Source organism: Myxocyprinus asiaticus, chromosome 26 (assembly GCF_019703515.2).
Source record: "Myxocyprinus asiaticus isolate MX2 ecotype Aquarium Trade chromosome 26, UBuf_Myxa_2, whole genome shotgun sequence".
Taxonomy (NCBI): domain Eukaryota; kingdom Metazoa; phylum Chordata; class Actinopteri; order Cypriniformes; family Catostomidae; genus Myxocyprinus; species Myxocyprinus asiaticus.
The window spans coordinates 16,504,044-16,520,161 of record NC_059369.1 but is presented as its reverse complement, the minus strand read 5'-3'; the positions used below and the strand labels follow the sequence as shown (position 1 = coordinate 16,520,161).

Sequence of the window (16,118 nt, the reverse complement as noted above, 5' to 3'; positions counted from 1 at the left end):
CATTGTGGGCACCTGGGGTTTTTGCACAGGTTCTCATTCAGTTTAAATTCATCTGTCTGTGCTGACAGATAGTGCCAGCTCAGCAGTCTCTTTGATGGCTTATCCACATTATCATATGGCAGCAGTTTGGCTCTTTGTGTTGTCACCCCACTGAGGGGAGTGTGTGTGGATGTGCTTGTGTTTGGGGTGTGTATATAGAGTTTCCTCTTGATGCACCTAGTGCATGTTTAACCAGTCCTGCTCGACCTGCTCCCAGCGGGATTCGAACCGGCGTCAGCCTGCATGGGAGGCGGGTGTGCTAACGAGGAGGCTAAAGTCTCTAGTGTCAGCTGCTAGTGCACCTCTTGAGGACTTGGGAGTGAGGTTTACACATACCGCACTGCCATCACGTACCAGCTGGCTCCCGTTACACATGAAATGTTTTGGTATGAACTGGATATATGGATTTTGTGTTTATTTTTGTGTTTACGTTTATTACAAATTCAGTGGAGAGAGAACAGGAAGTGGTGGGGAGAATGTTGCTAGCTGGATTTGAAGTTGAGTTCCCTTCATGAGCGCCACAGGTCAATACATCAGAGCACGTGGCAAGACCATGGCTCAGATGAGCTTATGTTTGATTGTGTTGGTGTGCTCTGCAGTTGTCATTATATGAAATCAAGCATTAGTTAGGTACTGTATCTTAAATTTTACATTCAACACATGCACACGTTAACACCTCTCACATGCCCTTTAACGTAATATGTGACAGCAGGTGCTGGCCACAGCTGAGAAGAATCAATGGGCCCTCTGTTCAGCTGTCTTTGTTCAATAGCACAGTTGCTGGATCCCTCATATACATACTCTCACACACCTGACCTATTATGGACAGTTGCTGTACCCCCTGATCTGGTGCCCATTTGGACCTGGGGTTTAACAGTGTCTTCAGCATGGAGATGCAAATTTAGGTTCAGCTTACACTCCATACTTCTTGAACTAGTATGACAGAGACATTATAACACTGACAAATGTCCAACAAAAACAGCCGCACCTCCAACCCACTCCAATCCCCCAGCTAATAATAATTCTGCCATTAGTCAGTATTAGAGGTCGACTGGTAGTTGATTTTGCCGATATCGATAACAAAGTTGGTGGAAAAGATCATCAGCGATCGCTTGCAATAATTGTCTGGTAATCTGGTATTATATAAAAACAAACATTATATAAGGTAACATTATATAAAAATAAAGTCTTTTCTACTTTCCTCTAGGAACTCAAAATATCCATTGAAGTGAGGCTAAAAATATGGACAGATATTGTCAATGATGATAGATTTAGATTCAATGATGACAGTAAATCCACAGGAGTTGTCAGAGATTGTTAAATTTCACCTCTAGATGCTGATGTTATACTGTAGAACCCTCCAGCACTGGCCACAGAGGAACACGGAGGAATAAAAAATGGCAACCATCGGCATAGATTTTTGCTGCTTAACGATAGTTCCAAAAAGCAATTATTGTCACAGATTAATCAGTAAAACCGATATATCGGTTGACCTGTAGTCAGTATGTTTATATGCACTTTAAAAGTTCAGTTTCAGTCAGACTTCAATAATATTTGGAATATTTATATTCCGTGTAAACGCTTTATTCCATCTGGAATTGTACCAGTCCGTCCGACTTAATGCGATTGTAGCTCCTCTTCGTCCAGCATGTTTACACATTAAAGCTGAAGTATGTAACCTTTTCTGTGTAAAATACTTTCTCCTATCCCAGCTTAATATGCAGAGACAGCTATAAGTAAGCCATTCATTCATTGGTTATTTTTCTCGAAAACTGTAAGCACTGTCTTTCTGTGGCGCTTTGAAAAGTTCTCTGTTTGTTTTGAGCGACACGCACAGACCCGCCCCAACAATGTTCCTCAACCAATGGCGTGAGTTGGGGGGCAGGACTATCTCTTTGTTTGACCAACGACAGACGGGGGACGTATTCAGAAAACTGTTTTGAAAACAAAGTTTATTTTTGCAATTCCGTTTGGTGGTGCTAGTGGCGCAGAAATTATGTACTTGAGCTTTAATTGAACCAAAATGCTCAGACAGAGGTTTGATGCTCAACATGTATTTAACACTTCCTCATCTGATGTCCTGTCTTCAAATATTCGATTACGTCATATATACTTGGACATACAGATGAAGACTGTAGGTCGACTACGCAAAAACGCGCTATAGCTTGATTATAGCTGCCCATATAAATGTACTGACTGCCAGACTTGGCTTCTCAGGTATCTGGGTGCAAATGAGAAAGTATTGGTTAGGTAAGTTAAACTCCAAAAACTGGATAAAGCTTATATATTAAAGGGATAGTTCACCCAAAAAGGAAAATTCTCTCATTATTTACTCATCTTCATGCCATCCCAGATGTGTAAGACTTTCTTTCTTCAGCAGAACACAAACAAAGATTTTTAAAATAATATTTCAGGTCTGTAGGTCCATATAATGCAAGTGAATGGTGATCAGACCTTTGAAGCTCCAAAAATCACATAGAAGTAATACATATGACTCCAGTGGTTTAATCCATATCTTCTGAAAGCAATATAATAGGTGTGGCTGAGAAACAGATCAATATGTTCTTTTTTTACTCTAAATCTTCACTTTGACATTTACATCCGAAAGTCACGTGGTGCCTGTTTAGTTTCAAAGTTAAAGTGGAGATTTAGAGTAAAAAAGGACTTAAATATTGTTCTGTTTCTCACCCAAACCTATATTGCTTCTGAAGATATGGATTTAAACACTGGAGTATTATGGATTACTTTTATGTTTCCTTTATGTGATTTTTGGAGCTACAAATGTCTGATCACCATTCACTTGCATTATATGGACCTACAGAGCTGAGATACTTTTCTAAATATCTTTGTTTGTGTTCTGCTGAAGACAGAAAGCCATACACATCTGGGATGGCTTGAGAGAGAATAAATGATAAGAGAATTTTCATTTTTGGGTGAACTATATCTTTAAATATTTGGGTAAGAGGCAAGAGGAAATGGTGAAGTAGAAATAGCCTGAAATGGTTCATTATAGCTTTATTTCCTTGAGCTAAAGCATTTATATATACATCCACAGCCAACTAAGCAGACAAGGCTTTGGAATATAGTGATATTACTTAAATAAATATATATATATATATATATATATATATATATTTATATATATTTATTTAAGTAATATCACTATATTCCAAAGCCTTGTCTGCTTAGTTGGCTGTGGATGCACAGCACCCATTGAAGCTCCACTGTAGCCCGTAGATCTATTCAAAGTTTACTTTTTTTTGTTGTTGTTGTTAAAGGTAATGTCATATTCACTGTGTGTGAGTGGTGTGTGTGTGTGTGTGTGTGTGTGTGTGTATTTAAAAGACTTTGCAGTTTCATCACATTCTTGTGTGACAACATGGTGTTGAAGTCTTTCTGAATAATCTCCTTCAGACACCATCTCTGTTCCACTGCCTCTCCAACACACACAATGTGCGTTTGCTTATAGCAACACAATACACAGAAAACACAGTTCTGTCTCATTTTACCTCACAATCTCACTTATGACTGTCATAAAACCGTTTTTAATAATTCCAGTTTTTGGTCACAGTTGAAATAGAACAGAATTCAAGTGAAGACTAGCTAAATTAACAGAACAGTGTGAAAGGTGAATCTGAATTCCACCAACTGCAAATGTTTGCATCTCAACTTCCTCAGTGAAGATGATCAACCTTTTTTTTTTTTTTTCTTTATTGGTAAATTCACAGTGCTGTTGTTAGAAAATGCTGTCCTATAATGTACTTGTCAATATTTATTATTTAGGGATGCAATGGCTGATACTGCTGGCCAATAATAATTTTTGAAGGCTGATTTCATAAATCTATGTTGTATTGCCATACTAAAAAAACAAGAAATACAGCTTACACATAGTGAATTCAGGCTTTGAAACATTGAAAAATAATATTTTCGTAGAAAATAGAGATAACCGTTTAGTACATTTTAAACCTGGCATAGAAAAAAGCATTTAGGTCTAATTTTCTGCCACCAATATCGATCATTTAAAAAGCGAATTTAATGCTATTGATACTGATATATTGTGCATTGCTAATAATATGTGTGTGTACCTGTTTGCATTTACTGTATATTTAAACTACATTCCTATAGATACTGTAAATTATCATCAGCATATTCTGCAAGGTGATACAAGCTGGAAGCATTCACTTATGACTGCACGCTTGCACACATAAACATGTGCTTCCTTTTCTCAGTGTGCAAAAGTGACCTAACATGTCATCACATGATTTAAATCTCTTGTGGCTTTCTCGAGGTCAGGCTTTAAAAAGTCAGAGGTCTTTAAACAGCAGGAAGTTATACAACAGGAAATTAGAATTATTCAAGGCCTTGCATCCAACTATAGCTTCCTAAATGTCCTTTACAACAGTAAAACAAGCAAACACAATGTAATTCTCTTTACTGATTCACCATTTTGTATGTCAAGAACATTGCATTAATGTAGCCATGGGAATGTTGCAGATTTAATCTTGTACAGTATTTGACATCCACAGCCACCAGAGAGCAGCACAAGGGAAAGTCAGTAATTCAGTTATTGTATTTTATCAGTTCCAGAGAGTGAGAGTCTGTCAGTCCAGATGCACTGTTCTCTGTTTGACCTGATTCAAGTGTTTATTGGAGTATTTCAGTTCTCCTGTCCACTGGAGCAGACACTGGAACACAATCCTCAATGCAATGCCCAGGCATCGCCACATGCAGATGGCACGAGTGAGTGCTGTGTTGGTGTTTGCCTGTGGGAGCATATGGGCTGAATCAGTTTTTTATTGTTATTTGTAGAATGACTCTAATTCTAATGGGCTGTACTTTGGACAATTGACTTGTTTTAATGACATGGACAACAGACCGGCCTTTACTATTCAGTCATATTGTTAAAGAGTTTCAGATAGCATTTATTTTGTTTTTAATTTGAATTTCTGATTCAGTGCAAACATTTAACGCTGTTATAAGCTTTTAATGCTAGAATATTGAAGTGTCTGACCTCTGACCCTCAAAGAGAAACCCATAAGTGTTTGTTTATCTCTCTCTCTCTCTCTCTCTCTGCTGGGAAGACCCCTGCCACAACTAGAGGAAATTGATGAGATTTGGCTGAGAAATCTGTTTATTTGAATGAGAACCATGTAAATAGTGTATGTTTTTCACTGTTCTCTATTGTCTTCTAATTTTGAGAACAAACTATGTATGTATAATATGTATACTGATCAGCCACAACATTAAAACCACCTGCCTAATATTGTGTAGGTCCCCCTCGTGCTGCCAAAACAGCGCCAACCCGCATCTCAGAATAGCATTGTTGATGAAAGAGGTCAACAGAGAATGGCCAGACTGGTTCGAACTGACGAAGTCTACGGTAACTCAGATAAGCGCTCTGTACAATTGTGGTGAGAAGAATAGCATCTCAGAATGCTATTCTGATATGCGGGTTGGTGCTGTTTTGGCAGCACGAGGGGGACCTACACAATATTTGGCAGGTGGTTTTAATGTTGTGGCTGACTGGTGTATATGCATATATATTGTATATATTTATATAATCATTACTTTTTAAGATATAAGATTATTTTTGGAGTAAAACATTAAAACAGAGTGTATGTATTTCTGAAGTACAGATTATCTTAAAGACACAAAAACACAAATTAAGCTTAAATGAAAAGTTCACCCAAAAATGAAATCATCATTTACTCACCCTCATACCATGTGTATGACTGTTTTTCATCTGTTGAATTCAAATGAAGATTTTTAGAATAATACCTCAGCTTTTTTGGTCCATACAATGCAAGTGAATGGGTGGCAAAATTCTAAAGCTCAAAAAATCACACAAGCCAGCATAAAAGTAATCCATAAGACTCCAGTTGTTTAATCAATATCTTCAGAAGTGATATGATAGGTGTGGGTGAGAAACAGATCACTTTCACATTCTTCTTGTGTTTTTGGTGATTCATATTCTTCATGCATATCGCCCCCTACTGGGCAGGGAGAAGAATTTCTGGCAAGAAAGTAGTTAAATATTGATCTGTTTCTCACCCACATGTATAATATTACTATAATAATATTGTAATTTCTTAAGGCTTTTATTTTGAAAGTCCGGCGCTGAGCGCTCCATGAAGTCTGTGTTTGAGTGTTCGTTTGTAGGCTAATTCACAGTAGTGTAATACGTTTCTCATTCAACATCTGGTAAAATGATTGTCCTGTGCAGTTCTCAATGTTATAGGTAGGGATGCACCGATCCGATAGCTGGATCGGTATTGGCTCCAATACTGAAGCTTTTAGACGGATCGGGTATCGAGCCCAATCCAAATCTGATACTGTGTGTTAGTAATGTTCGATAGTGTCAAGATCAAAAAATGACATAAAAGAACCATAAAAACACAGTTAAAGTAGTTAATATGACTCGTGCATTTTATTCAAAGACACTTGAAGACGTGCGATAGCTCTGTGAATCACAAAAGGCTGTTTTTATAAGTAAATATATCAAATGCACGTGCAGCTCCAGCGCATCAGTGAATTGAGGGAGCACGATTGCGATAAATTACTATATATGACTATTATAATATATTATTATTATTATCATTTGTTTACAAATTATAATAATATTTAAGTTGAACGGGTTCCAAAAAATAACTGTGTGAATGAAAAGTGAGCTGATATCTTACAACTAAATTGAACAAAAAAGAGATCTGAATCCTTTAAATGCCAGATACAAGTTGAAATTTTTTTCTACTTTTCTACTTTAGACTTGAAGACTGGAATTACTGTTAATTTTGCTGCTACATTATCCAGTATACTAGTTAATAATAAAGTGTTTCTTAATAAGCTATACATTTATATTTAAATAATGTGTAGATAGAGGTTTGTGTTTCTTTACATATTAAAGAGCACACCCAATTAGTTCCACACAATATTGTACGGATCGGTATCGGCCGATACTGAGATTTCTGATATCGGAATCGGATTGGAAGAGAAAAAGTGGTATCGGTGCATCCCTAGTTACAGGAGGACCAAACGATTGATCATCTACATCTGAGATGGAGTTTGTGTGGAGCGACCACATATTGCGCTGAGCAGTGCATCACGAGCCTCTGCGCGTGTTTATGTGTATCAGCAGAGCGGCGTTCGTTCTGTAAAGCGTAGTGCCAGAGATTACTTAGCTGTGCATGCATGTATATTTATTACTAAACACAGCCTTTTGCAATTCACAAAGCTTTTGGATGACTGTAAGAGCCTGAATAAAATGCATGAGTTATATGGACGACTTTAATGGTCATTTGAAGGTTATTTATGTCATTATTTGAGCTTGACAGTAACGTCAATTACCAACATGCAGTATCGGATTTGGATCGGGCTCGTTGGACCAATACCCGATCCGGGTAGAAACGTCAGTATCGGACCCGATACCGATCCAGGTATCGTATCGGTGCAATCCCTATTTTTTGGTGAACTATTCCTTTAAGCTCTGTCTGGACATTGCCTGTGGCATGTAGCACTTACAATGGAAGTCAATGGAGCAACTATTGTAGGCTTGCCCCTTAGACTTCCACTGCCAGCAGATAACTTATCAATGCATTTTTTGTTTTTACAAACTGAGGTACCGGTCAAAGTTTTTTGTTGTGAATATCCTGGAATATTCTTTTTAAAGGTTCTTTTAAGGTTTCTGTAGAGTGTCAATGCTGGTTTGAGTCAGTTATGTCAAGGGTAAACATAAGGTTCATGAGAAAGTGAGGCGGAGAAACAAATCATCTAGAGAGGACAGTTGATACGAATTGATACCTCTGTGGTCTGTAGGACTGGCTGGGTGGAAAGTGGGGTGGGGGATGGTGCTCAATGCCTTTATGTGGGAAAGAAAGGGTGCTTCACTAATACGGTTTGAGTTGAGATTGCTGTTAGGATCAATTTCTGCTGCATATACAGTATACACACCAAAGTCCATCAAAAATCTTCAAACTCTTTCCATTATGAAGAATAGGTGAAAGTGACAGCTATACTGTGCCAATGAAAAGGTTTTTGAATTGGGGTGGGGCTAATATACCCTCCTGCTGTGTTAAACTGTGCCCATTAAGGGTCAGATGGTGCAAAAGACTGCCAGCTGCTCCCTTCCTCCCTGCATGTCTCTATGCCTAATGAGAGCTTCAGAACAGGGGAACAAAGAAGTGGCATCCTTCCTACGTCCTCCTCGTGTGTGTGTGTTTGAGTGGGCACATACTGTATGTGTCCCAGTGCTTCAATCTCACAAACAGCTAATTTTATAATATGTGACCACAACGACTAGGGATTTTTCAGGGTTTATGTCTGTTTCCTGTTATTGCAGCCCAATTTCTTTGCCCAAGGTCTCTGTCTGTGTGGGCTTGTGTATTGGAGATGACTGGGAGAGGAAACTGTGGGTGATTGATTGGGGTGTGCACACCCTCTGGTCTGTCCTTTTTATATAGGTTGTAAAATGACAAAACAAAAATGTATTGGGCTGTATGGGGGCAATAGCTGTATTGGGGCAATAGCACTTAGCGTAGAAATGTGTATTGAAATCCCTGGTCTTGTTATTGTTGTCATTTTTCAAGCCTGTTATGTTTGGATGTCATCTTTAGAAAGCATTAATGCAGCAGCATGTCTTTTAGAAAAAAAAACCTCACAAACCATGAATTAACTACATAAACACGAACCCTAATATCATTTAGGACAGGGGTCGGCAACCTTTTTGACATGGAGTGCCATTTTTTATTTCACTGGTCAATGGCTGTGCTGATCAACTATTTAACCCTTTTCAGTGAATCGCACCTGTAAAATCCTAAAACTTTATTTCCAGGTTTAATTTAGATTTTGAATAGACTTGAAAAGATTTTTGAACTCCACGATGTGGGTTTATGTTTTCTTTTTTAATCGTTTAATGTAATTTTGAGTGTGACCATGGTTTAAGGAGGGTGTACCTGTATGCTGGGTTGGAAATCTCAAGGATTAATAGTGGTGTTTTGAAAGCAAAAAGAAACAATTGAAACACGGAATGTAGGCTGTCATCCGCACAGCCTGACCAAAGCAAAGCGAGCACGTTTAATCGCAAAATTAAGCAAAAGTGACATGCTGCCGGCTTGTGATGCGTGGATGGCTTGCATGCGCTGCACGAGTCTGTTGGGTATACTGCAGTCTCGTCACATTTTAACTTAATGTTTAGCCTCCCATTCAGCTCATGAAAACATGCTGTTATCATGAGGAAGGATTACATCAAGATCTAGATTGAAATGCAGGTGCGGAATTTATATAAATAAAATAGTCTACTCCTCTCTTGCAATTGCTAGCGTGCCAGTGATTACCCCTCCATAGGTTGCCGACCCCTGATTTAGGAGGTCTAGGTAGCACCCTCCATGTGACCATTCTCTGGCTGGTGTTGAAAGGGAGGGGTTTATTTAACATGTATTAACCATATTTACTTTATTTAGGGGTGCACTGATCAATCGGCCACCGACTGGAATCGGCCGATATTCGTCTTAAATCTGTGATAGGCCGATCGTGCCTAGATTTAGGGCCTATCTTTTTTGCAGCACGCAGGGAATCACACATACACTGCTACTCTAAAGAATGAGCGCTTGCTCAGCCCTTGATACATGACAGTGTTGCCTTTGGAGGGTTATTGGCAATTCTAAGCATTCACAAATTTAAACTTTCTGACATAATGCAATTCACATGAATATGCCGGTTTGGTTTTAAAAATGTGTAAGAATTACACGTGTATGTATATTTACCTGCCCATTGTTTGAGTCGTTACGGTAGTAATTCTGACTCGCTGCAAAGTGAGGAGGAAGAGGATAAAGAGGCTGCTAACGGGTATAAAAACAAATTGAACAACAAATTAACATGCAAACACATGATACGTGATGTGAGTCGTGACAATCAGACGTTGTGTTGAGTGATAGAAACTGTTTGAGCGATCATGAGCGCTTTTAGCTTCACTTTCTTCAACATGAACACTCTCGGTGTCAAACAAACAATGCGTGCTCTGCAGGTGCTCTCAAAATCTCATCAGTCACTCATCCCAGTGCTATTATCTGAGGATCCCAATTTAAATCAGATTAATATTAGTCACAATACCACTAATAACAGATGTAACTGTTTAACCTTCAATAACAGCACCACATCTTCACACATTTGCTCAATAATTCGTGATTTGTGTTACAACAAGACACCAAAGACAGTAAACAAATCATAGATATGAATGATTTCTCACTGGAGCAGTTTTAGAGCTTGTAATGGATATATCTTTCTTATTTTTGAACGTATCTCTGCTGTGTGTGATGCTCTCATGGTTTTTACTGGTTGCCAGTATGTCACAATGACCTTTTGATATTGACAACAGAACTATTAATAACTGTTTTCAATACAAATAAATACAAACAAAAAAATATATTTTTTCATTTAAGGTCAGTTTGGCCTGTAAAAGAACAAATAAATATCTTTTTGATGAACTCTTTCATTCTTTCTTGTCTGTTGCTTAAAGAAAAAAATCGGCTATCGGAATCGGCACATTTTCTTGTAAAAATTCGGCAGTCAGAATCAGCCATGAAAAATCATGATCGGTGCATCCCTAACTTTATCAATACATGTTCCTGGTCTTATTGTAAATGATCCATCAGTGGCCATTATTCCAAAGAAAAAAAATTCCTCATAATCTTTCATCAAAATGTTTAACTTGCTTTGCCTCAGACGTGACTTTCATTTTTGGCTGACATCAACAAGATCTCTTATTTTTCAGCCCCTCCCGTCCGACCACCTGTCTTATAGAGACCACTTTTCATAATCCCAACAATTCCCGATGGATAAAATCAAGTTCCACTCTACCTTGATTCTTCATTAAATAGCCTGATTCACTCAGAAGTGTGTCACATTATGGATGTAAAATGGGTTGTAAATTCTGACTATAAATCTAATGTTTAGATTTTCTTTTATGCAGCAAATCTGACTGTTTATTCTGAAAGTGTGTAGGCATGTGAGTTTGTACATGCTGATATGTGTGTGTCTGTAAGAGGGAGGTAGTAAGGACCAATTCATTATAAGCTCATGGAAATAAGTGTGTCCCACCTTTCCAGTGAAATCTGCTTTAATGACTTAATAGCAGTTGCTGGAATGCCAGGAAATGTGGTCCAGGAATCAGACACACACAAACACAATCACAGTGGAGTGAAAGCTCTCTATAAAAATGCAAAAGGAAAGTTAGATGAGAAAGTAATGTTTTAAACATTTACACCTATTTAATTATTAATTTATTATATACCCATATTGTCTACTTTTAAAGAACCACCCTATAAAAATCACATGAAAATCTCACTTGACTTGATCTAGCCATCTAACCTAAAGAATTTTCTAAAATAATTTACTTGCATTAATGTCATTCCAACCCTATATGACTTTCTTTCTTCTTAGGAACACAAAGGGGGATCTTAGCAGAAATTCTAGGCTGCTCTTGTAATGAAAGTTAGCTGGTAAGGGGGCTGTCAAGCTGCAAACATGTTTCCCAGACTCTCTCCTTATCTTCCATTGTTCGGCAACAGTATTGCTCAAACTGACACGATTTGTTGAGACGCTCAAAGAAAGAGCAATGTTTTGATGGCACCACTCCACAGTGTTTACATTTTTCGGGGAAGTTAACCATGGCTTACCTCTAATCGTCTTGAAATGTTACGTTTTTAAGCTATGCACAATAGCACATCAGCTCCAAAGTCAATCACATTAAATGAATACTCCAGGTTCAATAAGTACATCTCAATCGACAGCATTTGTGGCATAATGTTGATTACCACAAAAAAACAGTTTCGACCTGTCCCTCCTGTAAAAAAAGCAAAAATCGAGGTTACAGTGAGGCACTTACAATGGAAGTGAATGGGGCCAATTTTTGGAGTGTTTAAAGACAGAAATGTGAAGCTTATAATTATAAAAGCTTAAAAAAGCTGTGAAGTTGTTTAAATCTTAGTTTTTACAGTTCTTTTAGGGTGTAGGGTTTACAGCGTTACTACATCACGGCAACAATACTATAAAATTGGATATAACTTTACATAGAATAGGTTAGTGAGCGATTTTATCACACTAAAATCATGTTAACACGCATATTGTTTAAAGTGATAGTTCAGCCAAAAATGAACTCAGAAGGTCCATAAAGGTCCTTTGTCCAAAAGGTGACAAAGGCAGCATAAAATTAATCCATACGACTCCAGTGGTTAAATCCATGTCTTCTGAAGTGATATGATAAGTGTGGGTGAGAAACAAACCAGTATTTAAGTCCTTTTTTTTTTTTTATCAATCAATCTCCACCTTTGACCAGCCTAAACCATTAGGTGGCTGAATGTGAAAGTGAAAGTGTAGATTTACAGTTAAGAAAGAACTTAAATATTGATCTGTTTCTCACCCACACCTATCATATCACTTTAGAAGATATGAATTTAATCACTGGAGTCGTATGGATTACATTTATGCTGCCTTTTATGTCCTTTTTGGAGCTTCAAAATTCTGGCCACCATTCACTTGCATTATGAGGACCAACAGAGCTGAGATGTTCTTCTTAAAATCTTCATTTGTGTTCAGCACAAGAAAGAAAGTCACACACATCTGGGATGGCGTGAGGGTGAGTAAATGATCAGAGAATTTTCATTTTTGGGTGAAATATCCCTTTAAGTCTTGTGGCTATACTTTTGTTACTGAGTAGTTTAACGTTAAAAAATTGGCCCCATTCACTTCCATTGTAAGTTCCTCACTGTAACCCAGATTTGTGGTTCTTTTAAAGGAAAGAAGGGACAAAATTATGGCCACAAATGCCATTGATTGAGCTTAACCTGTATTGAACCCAGAATAGTCCTTTAATACAAATCTGTCTGAAATGTACATGTGCACAAATTAATTGTGATGTTAAATGATGAGAAGTCCACACAATGTATTATGTGTCTTTGTGGTGAAACATGGAAACAAACCAAGGACTAGCAAACAGATGCCTGCCTAACACTTTCAAGCTTTTAGTACTTAATGAGTGGGTGGCTAGACATTTTACAAGCATTTCCTTTAGATGTGCATGCGCAAACTCATAGGCCTGCACAAGTGCAAATATATGCTCTTATGTATGATTCGCAAAATAATGGAGGCAGTTCTATGCTTAATCATTCTGAAAGTACATTGAGATAACTTGAAGTGCTGGCATGTTAATACTTGGCCCACGCCTGTGTGTTTAGTATTGTGGTGGTCACCATAGAGATGTTTGTGCCCTACACTGGGTTGAAGAGTGCATCTCTGTAATTAAAAGCTGGATGTGAGCTTTTTATTAAACACACTGGTCCTGCAGGGCTTCCTGTGCAGAAAATTATGTGAATAACCAGTGCATAGAAACCATGCTTTGAATGTGTTAATACTGAGACAAGAAGTTTAATGGGGTTAAGTTCATACAGTATTAGTGTGCATATGATTAAGGATGTTTATAGAAATGTTAGATGTATAGTATGTTCCTGTTAAAGGAATAGTTCACCCAAAAATTTTGTCATCATTCACTCACCCTCATGCCATTCCAAACCTTTATGACTTTCTTCTGTGAAACACAGTGTTAGTCAGAATGTCCAAGCTGCTCTATTCCATACAACGAAAGTGGATGGTGATGATTATACTGATAAAGAAGTACCATAGAAATAGTCCATACAAAATGCATTATATTCCATTACCAAGTCTTCTGAAGGATACGTTGACGGCAAACGCCATTGGTTCTCCCATGTCATGTCACGTGACCAATCACAGTCACAAGTTTGAAAACGCAACTGCAAATGAGATTGGAAATCTACAGCAGAGAGGAAGATTATCAGTGAACAACTTAAATTTGGCATGTTGACACAAAGCTTTCATATGGCTTCAGCAGATTTGGAATATTACTTTTATGATACTTTTCTGGTGAATTTTGTCCTTTTTGGAGCTTGGCAGTATAAATCACCATACACTTGTGCTCAAATGAGTGGCTCAGACATTCAACCTAATATCTTCTTTTGTGTTTCACCAAAGAATAATATAATCGGCTGGAATGACATGAGGAGTATAAATTATATTTGACTTGAGAACATAAAACTCAGTTCTTTAGAATTTGTGGGATGTTTGATGTCAACATGTGTTATGAAGAGGAACTACTCTTCAATTAAATATGAGAAGGAAGTTTGACTGCAGATTATAATCCTGTATTTGACACACAGTGGACACTGCATCAGCATCTGTGTTAATCTCGTCAACAGGGGGCTTGGGTAGCTCAGTGGTAAAATACTCTGGCTACCACCCCTGGACTTCGCTAGTTTGAATCCAGGGCGTGCTGATTGACTCCAGCCAGGTCTCCTAAGCAACCAAATTGGCCTGGTTGCTAGGGAGGGTAGAGTCACATGGGGTAACCTCCTCGTGGTCGCTATAATGTGGGTCGTTCTCGGTGGGGCGCGTGGTTGCCGTGGTGGACGGGGTGAAGCCTCCACACGTGCTATGTCTCTGTGGCAACACGCTCAACAAGCCACGTGATAAGATGTGCGGGTTGATGGTCTCAGACGCGGAGGCAACTGGGATTTGGGCATTCCAAATTGGGAGAAAAAAAAATATATATATCGTCAACAAAATCACTGACGAAAATGTTCATTGACTAAGGTTTTTATATTTCGTCAACGATTACGACTACGAGACGAAAAATGCACATCATGACAACACTTAATTTTATTAAAGCGTACTGTTGACGAAAATATGTAGAGATAAAAATAATTCTGCAAGATATTAACAGCGCAAGACATAAAAAGAAGTCACAAATATCTAGATAATATGTTTAAGATATTAGATATGGATTCATAATCCAATAATGGAGTATGTTGGGGGTTTATCCGCTTGAGCTGCATGAGTTGAACGCGCTGAACAACGACAAAATAAAACACTTCAAAACGGGTTATATTAACATATGTAATATAACAATTCACATCTACAGAGTGAAGCAAATGAACAATTGAAGTGACACTAGTCAGAATATGCGTAACTTGTTGTAAATGTGCTGCAAAAACACGCTACACACAATGCATATCTGAAAATGGACTAAACGCAGAAAATTAATAAGTCTGAAGCATGAAGAATTCAGAATACAGCAGGCTAGTTTCTAAAAAGTTGCTAATAGTTCAGTGTATTCATTATCAGATTTTCACAAGGACAGTTGTATTTTGTATGTATCTTTTATAGGCTATGTTTGATACATGTGTAAATTAAGAAAATGTTTATACATTCTTTTCAACATTTTTTAAATATTTGATTAAAGTTTGGTCTGTTTCAGTTTGACACACTTTGTCATTTTTAACATTATCATCAACTAAAATATTATTTTCATTGACTAAAATTAAATACAATTTTTGTCAGAGTTACACTGACTAAAATGATGACATGATGAAATATTGACTAATTTTAAAGGACATTTTTGTCAAAAGACTAAAACTATGACTAAAACAAATAACTGAAAGAATTGACATTGGTCAGCATTAGGGAACCATCATCTACTTTTTCCAAAGTGTTCAGGTGTTCTTCCTGAATGCATAATGAAATTACTAGTTATAAATAAAATTGAGTGCTATTCAATATGCATGTGCAAACATATAAGGATAGGAAATACGTATGTTGTTGCAATAAAACTTTATTGGAGCACGTGTACTGGAACTCAATGACGTGTATTTACGCAGTAGCCACAGGCTGTCGACAAGGAAACTGTGCCGATTTTTCAAACGTCCTTGAAGGAGTGCTTCACACTTCTCAAGCATTGTCTTTCTTGATTTAATTTACGCTTGATGCCTTTGAATAGCATTTGACATATCCTCATAATGTGCCACATAATTAAATCATGGCATGTCGAGGAAAACTGGTTTGTTTTGCGTTACGGGGCTCCACCAGTGGTTGTTGGCGGCCTCTAGCGGCTATCAAGCGAACTGCAGCGCGTTCATGTTGACTATGCAGGATTGATCATCAGACATGTTTGTTTGTGAAATAAAAACACGATGTCATGCTTTGATTTCTTTTATGCTTGCATTTAAATGCAGTCCGATATA

At 37.7% G+C, this 16,118-nt stretch overlaps 1 protein-coding gene and 1 long non-coding RNA gene across 10 annotated transcripts in view; one reads left to right on the top strand and one right to left on the bottom strand.

Annotated features, from left to right (window-relative positions):
• The window catches only part of LOC127417294 (uncharacterized), a 511,839-nt gene that overhangs the window by 400,589 nt on the left and 95,132 nt on the right, over window positions 1–16,118 (bottom strand). The gene's annotated exons all lie outside the window — the stretch shown is intronic.
• LOC127417291 (protein FAM107B-like) overlaps window positions 1–16,118 on the top strand; it is a 212,003-nt gene that overhangs the window by 185,197 nt on the left and 10,688 nt on the right. For 5 of the 9 annotated variants that reach the window (XM_051657206.1, XM_051657207.1, XM_051657202.1 and 2 more), the window contains one exon: window positions 12,625–12,664. The exons of the other annotated variants lie outside the window; for them this stretch is intronic. In XM_051657206.1, coding sequence (XP_051513166.1) covers window positions 12,625–12,664 — 40 coding nt within the window. The remainder of the gene's footprint in view (window positions 1–12,624; window positions 12,665–16,118) is intronic. 9 annotated transcript variants of the gene reach the window in all.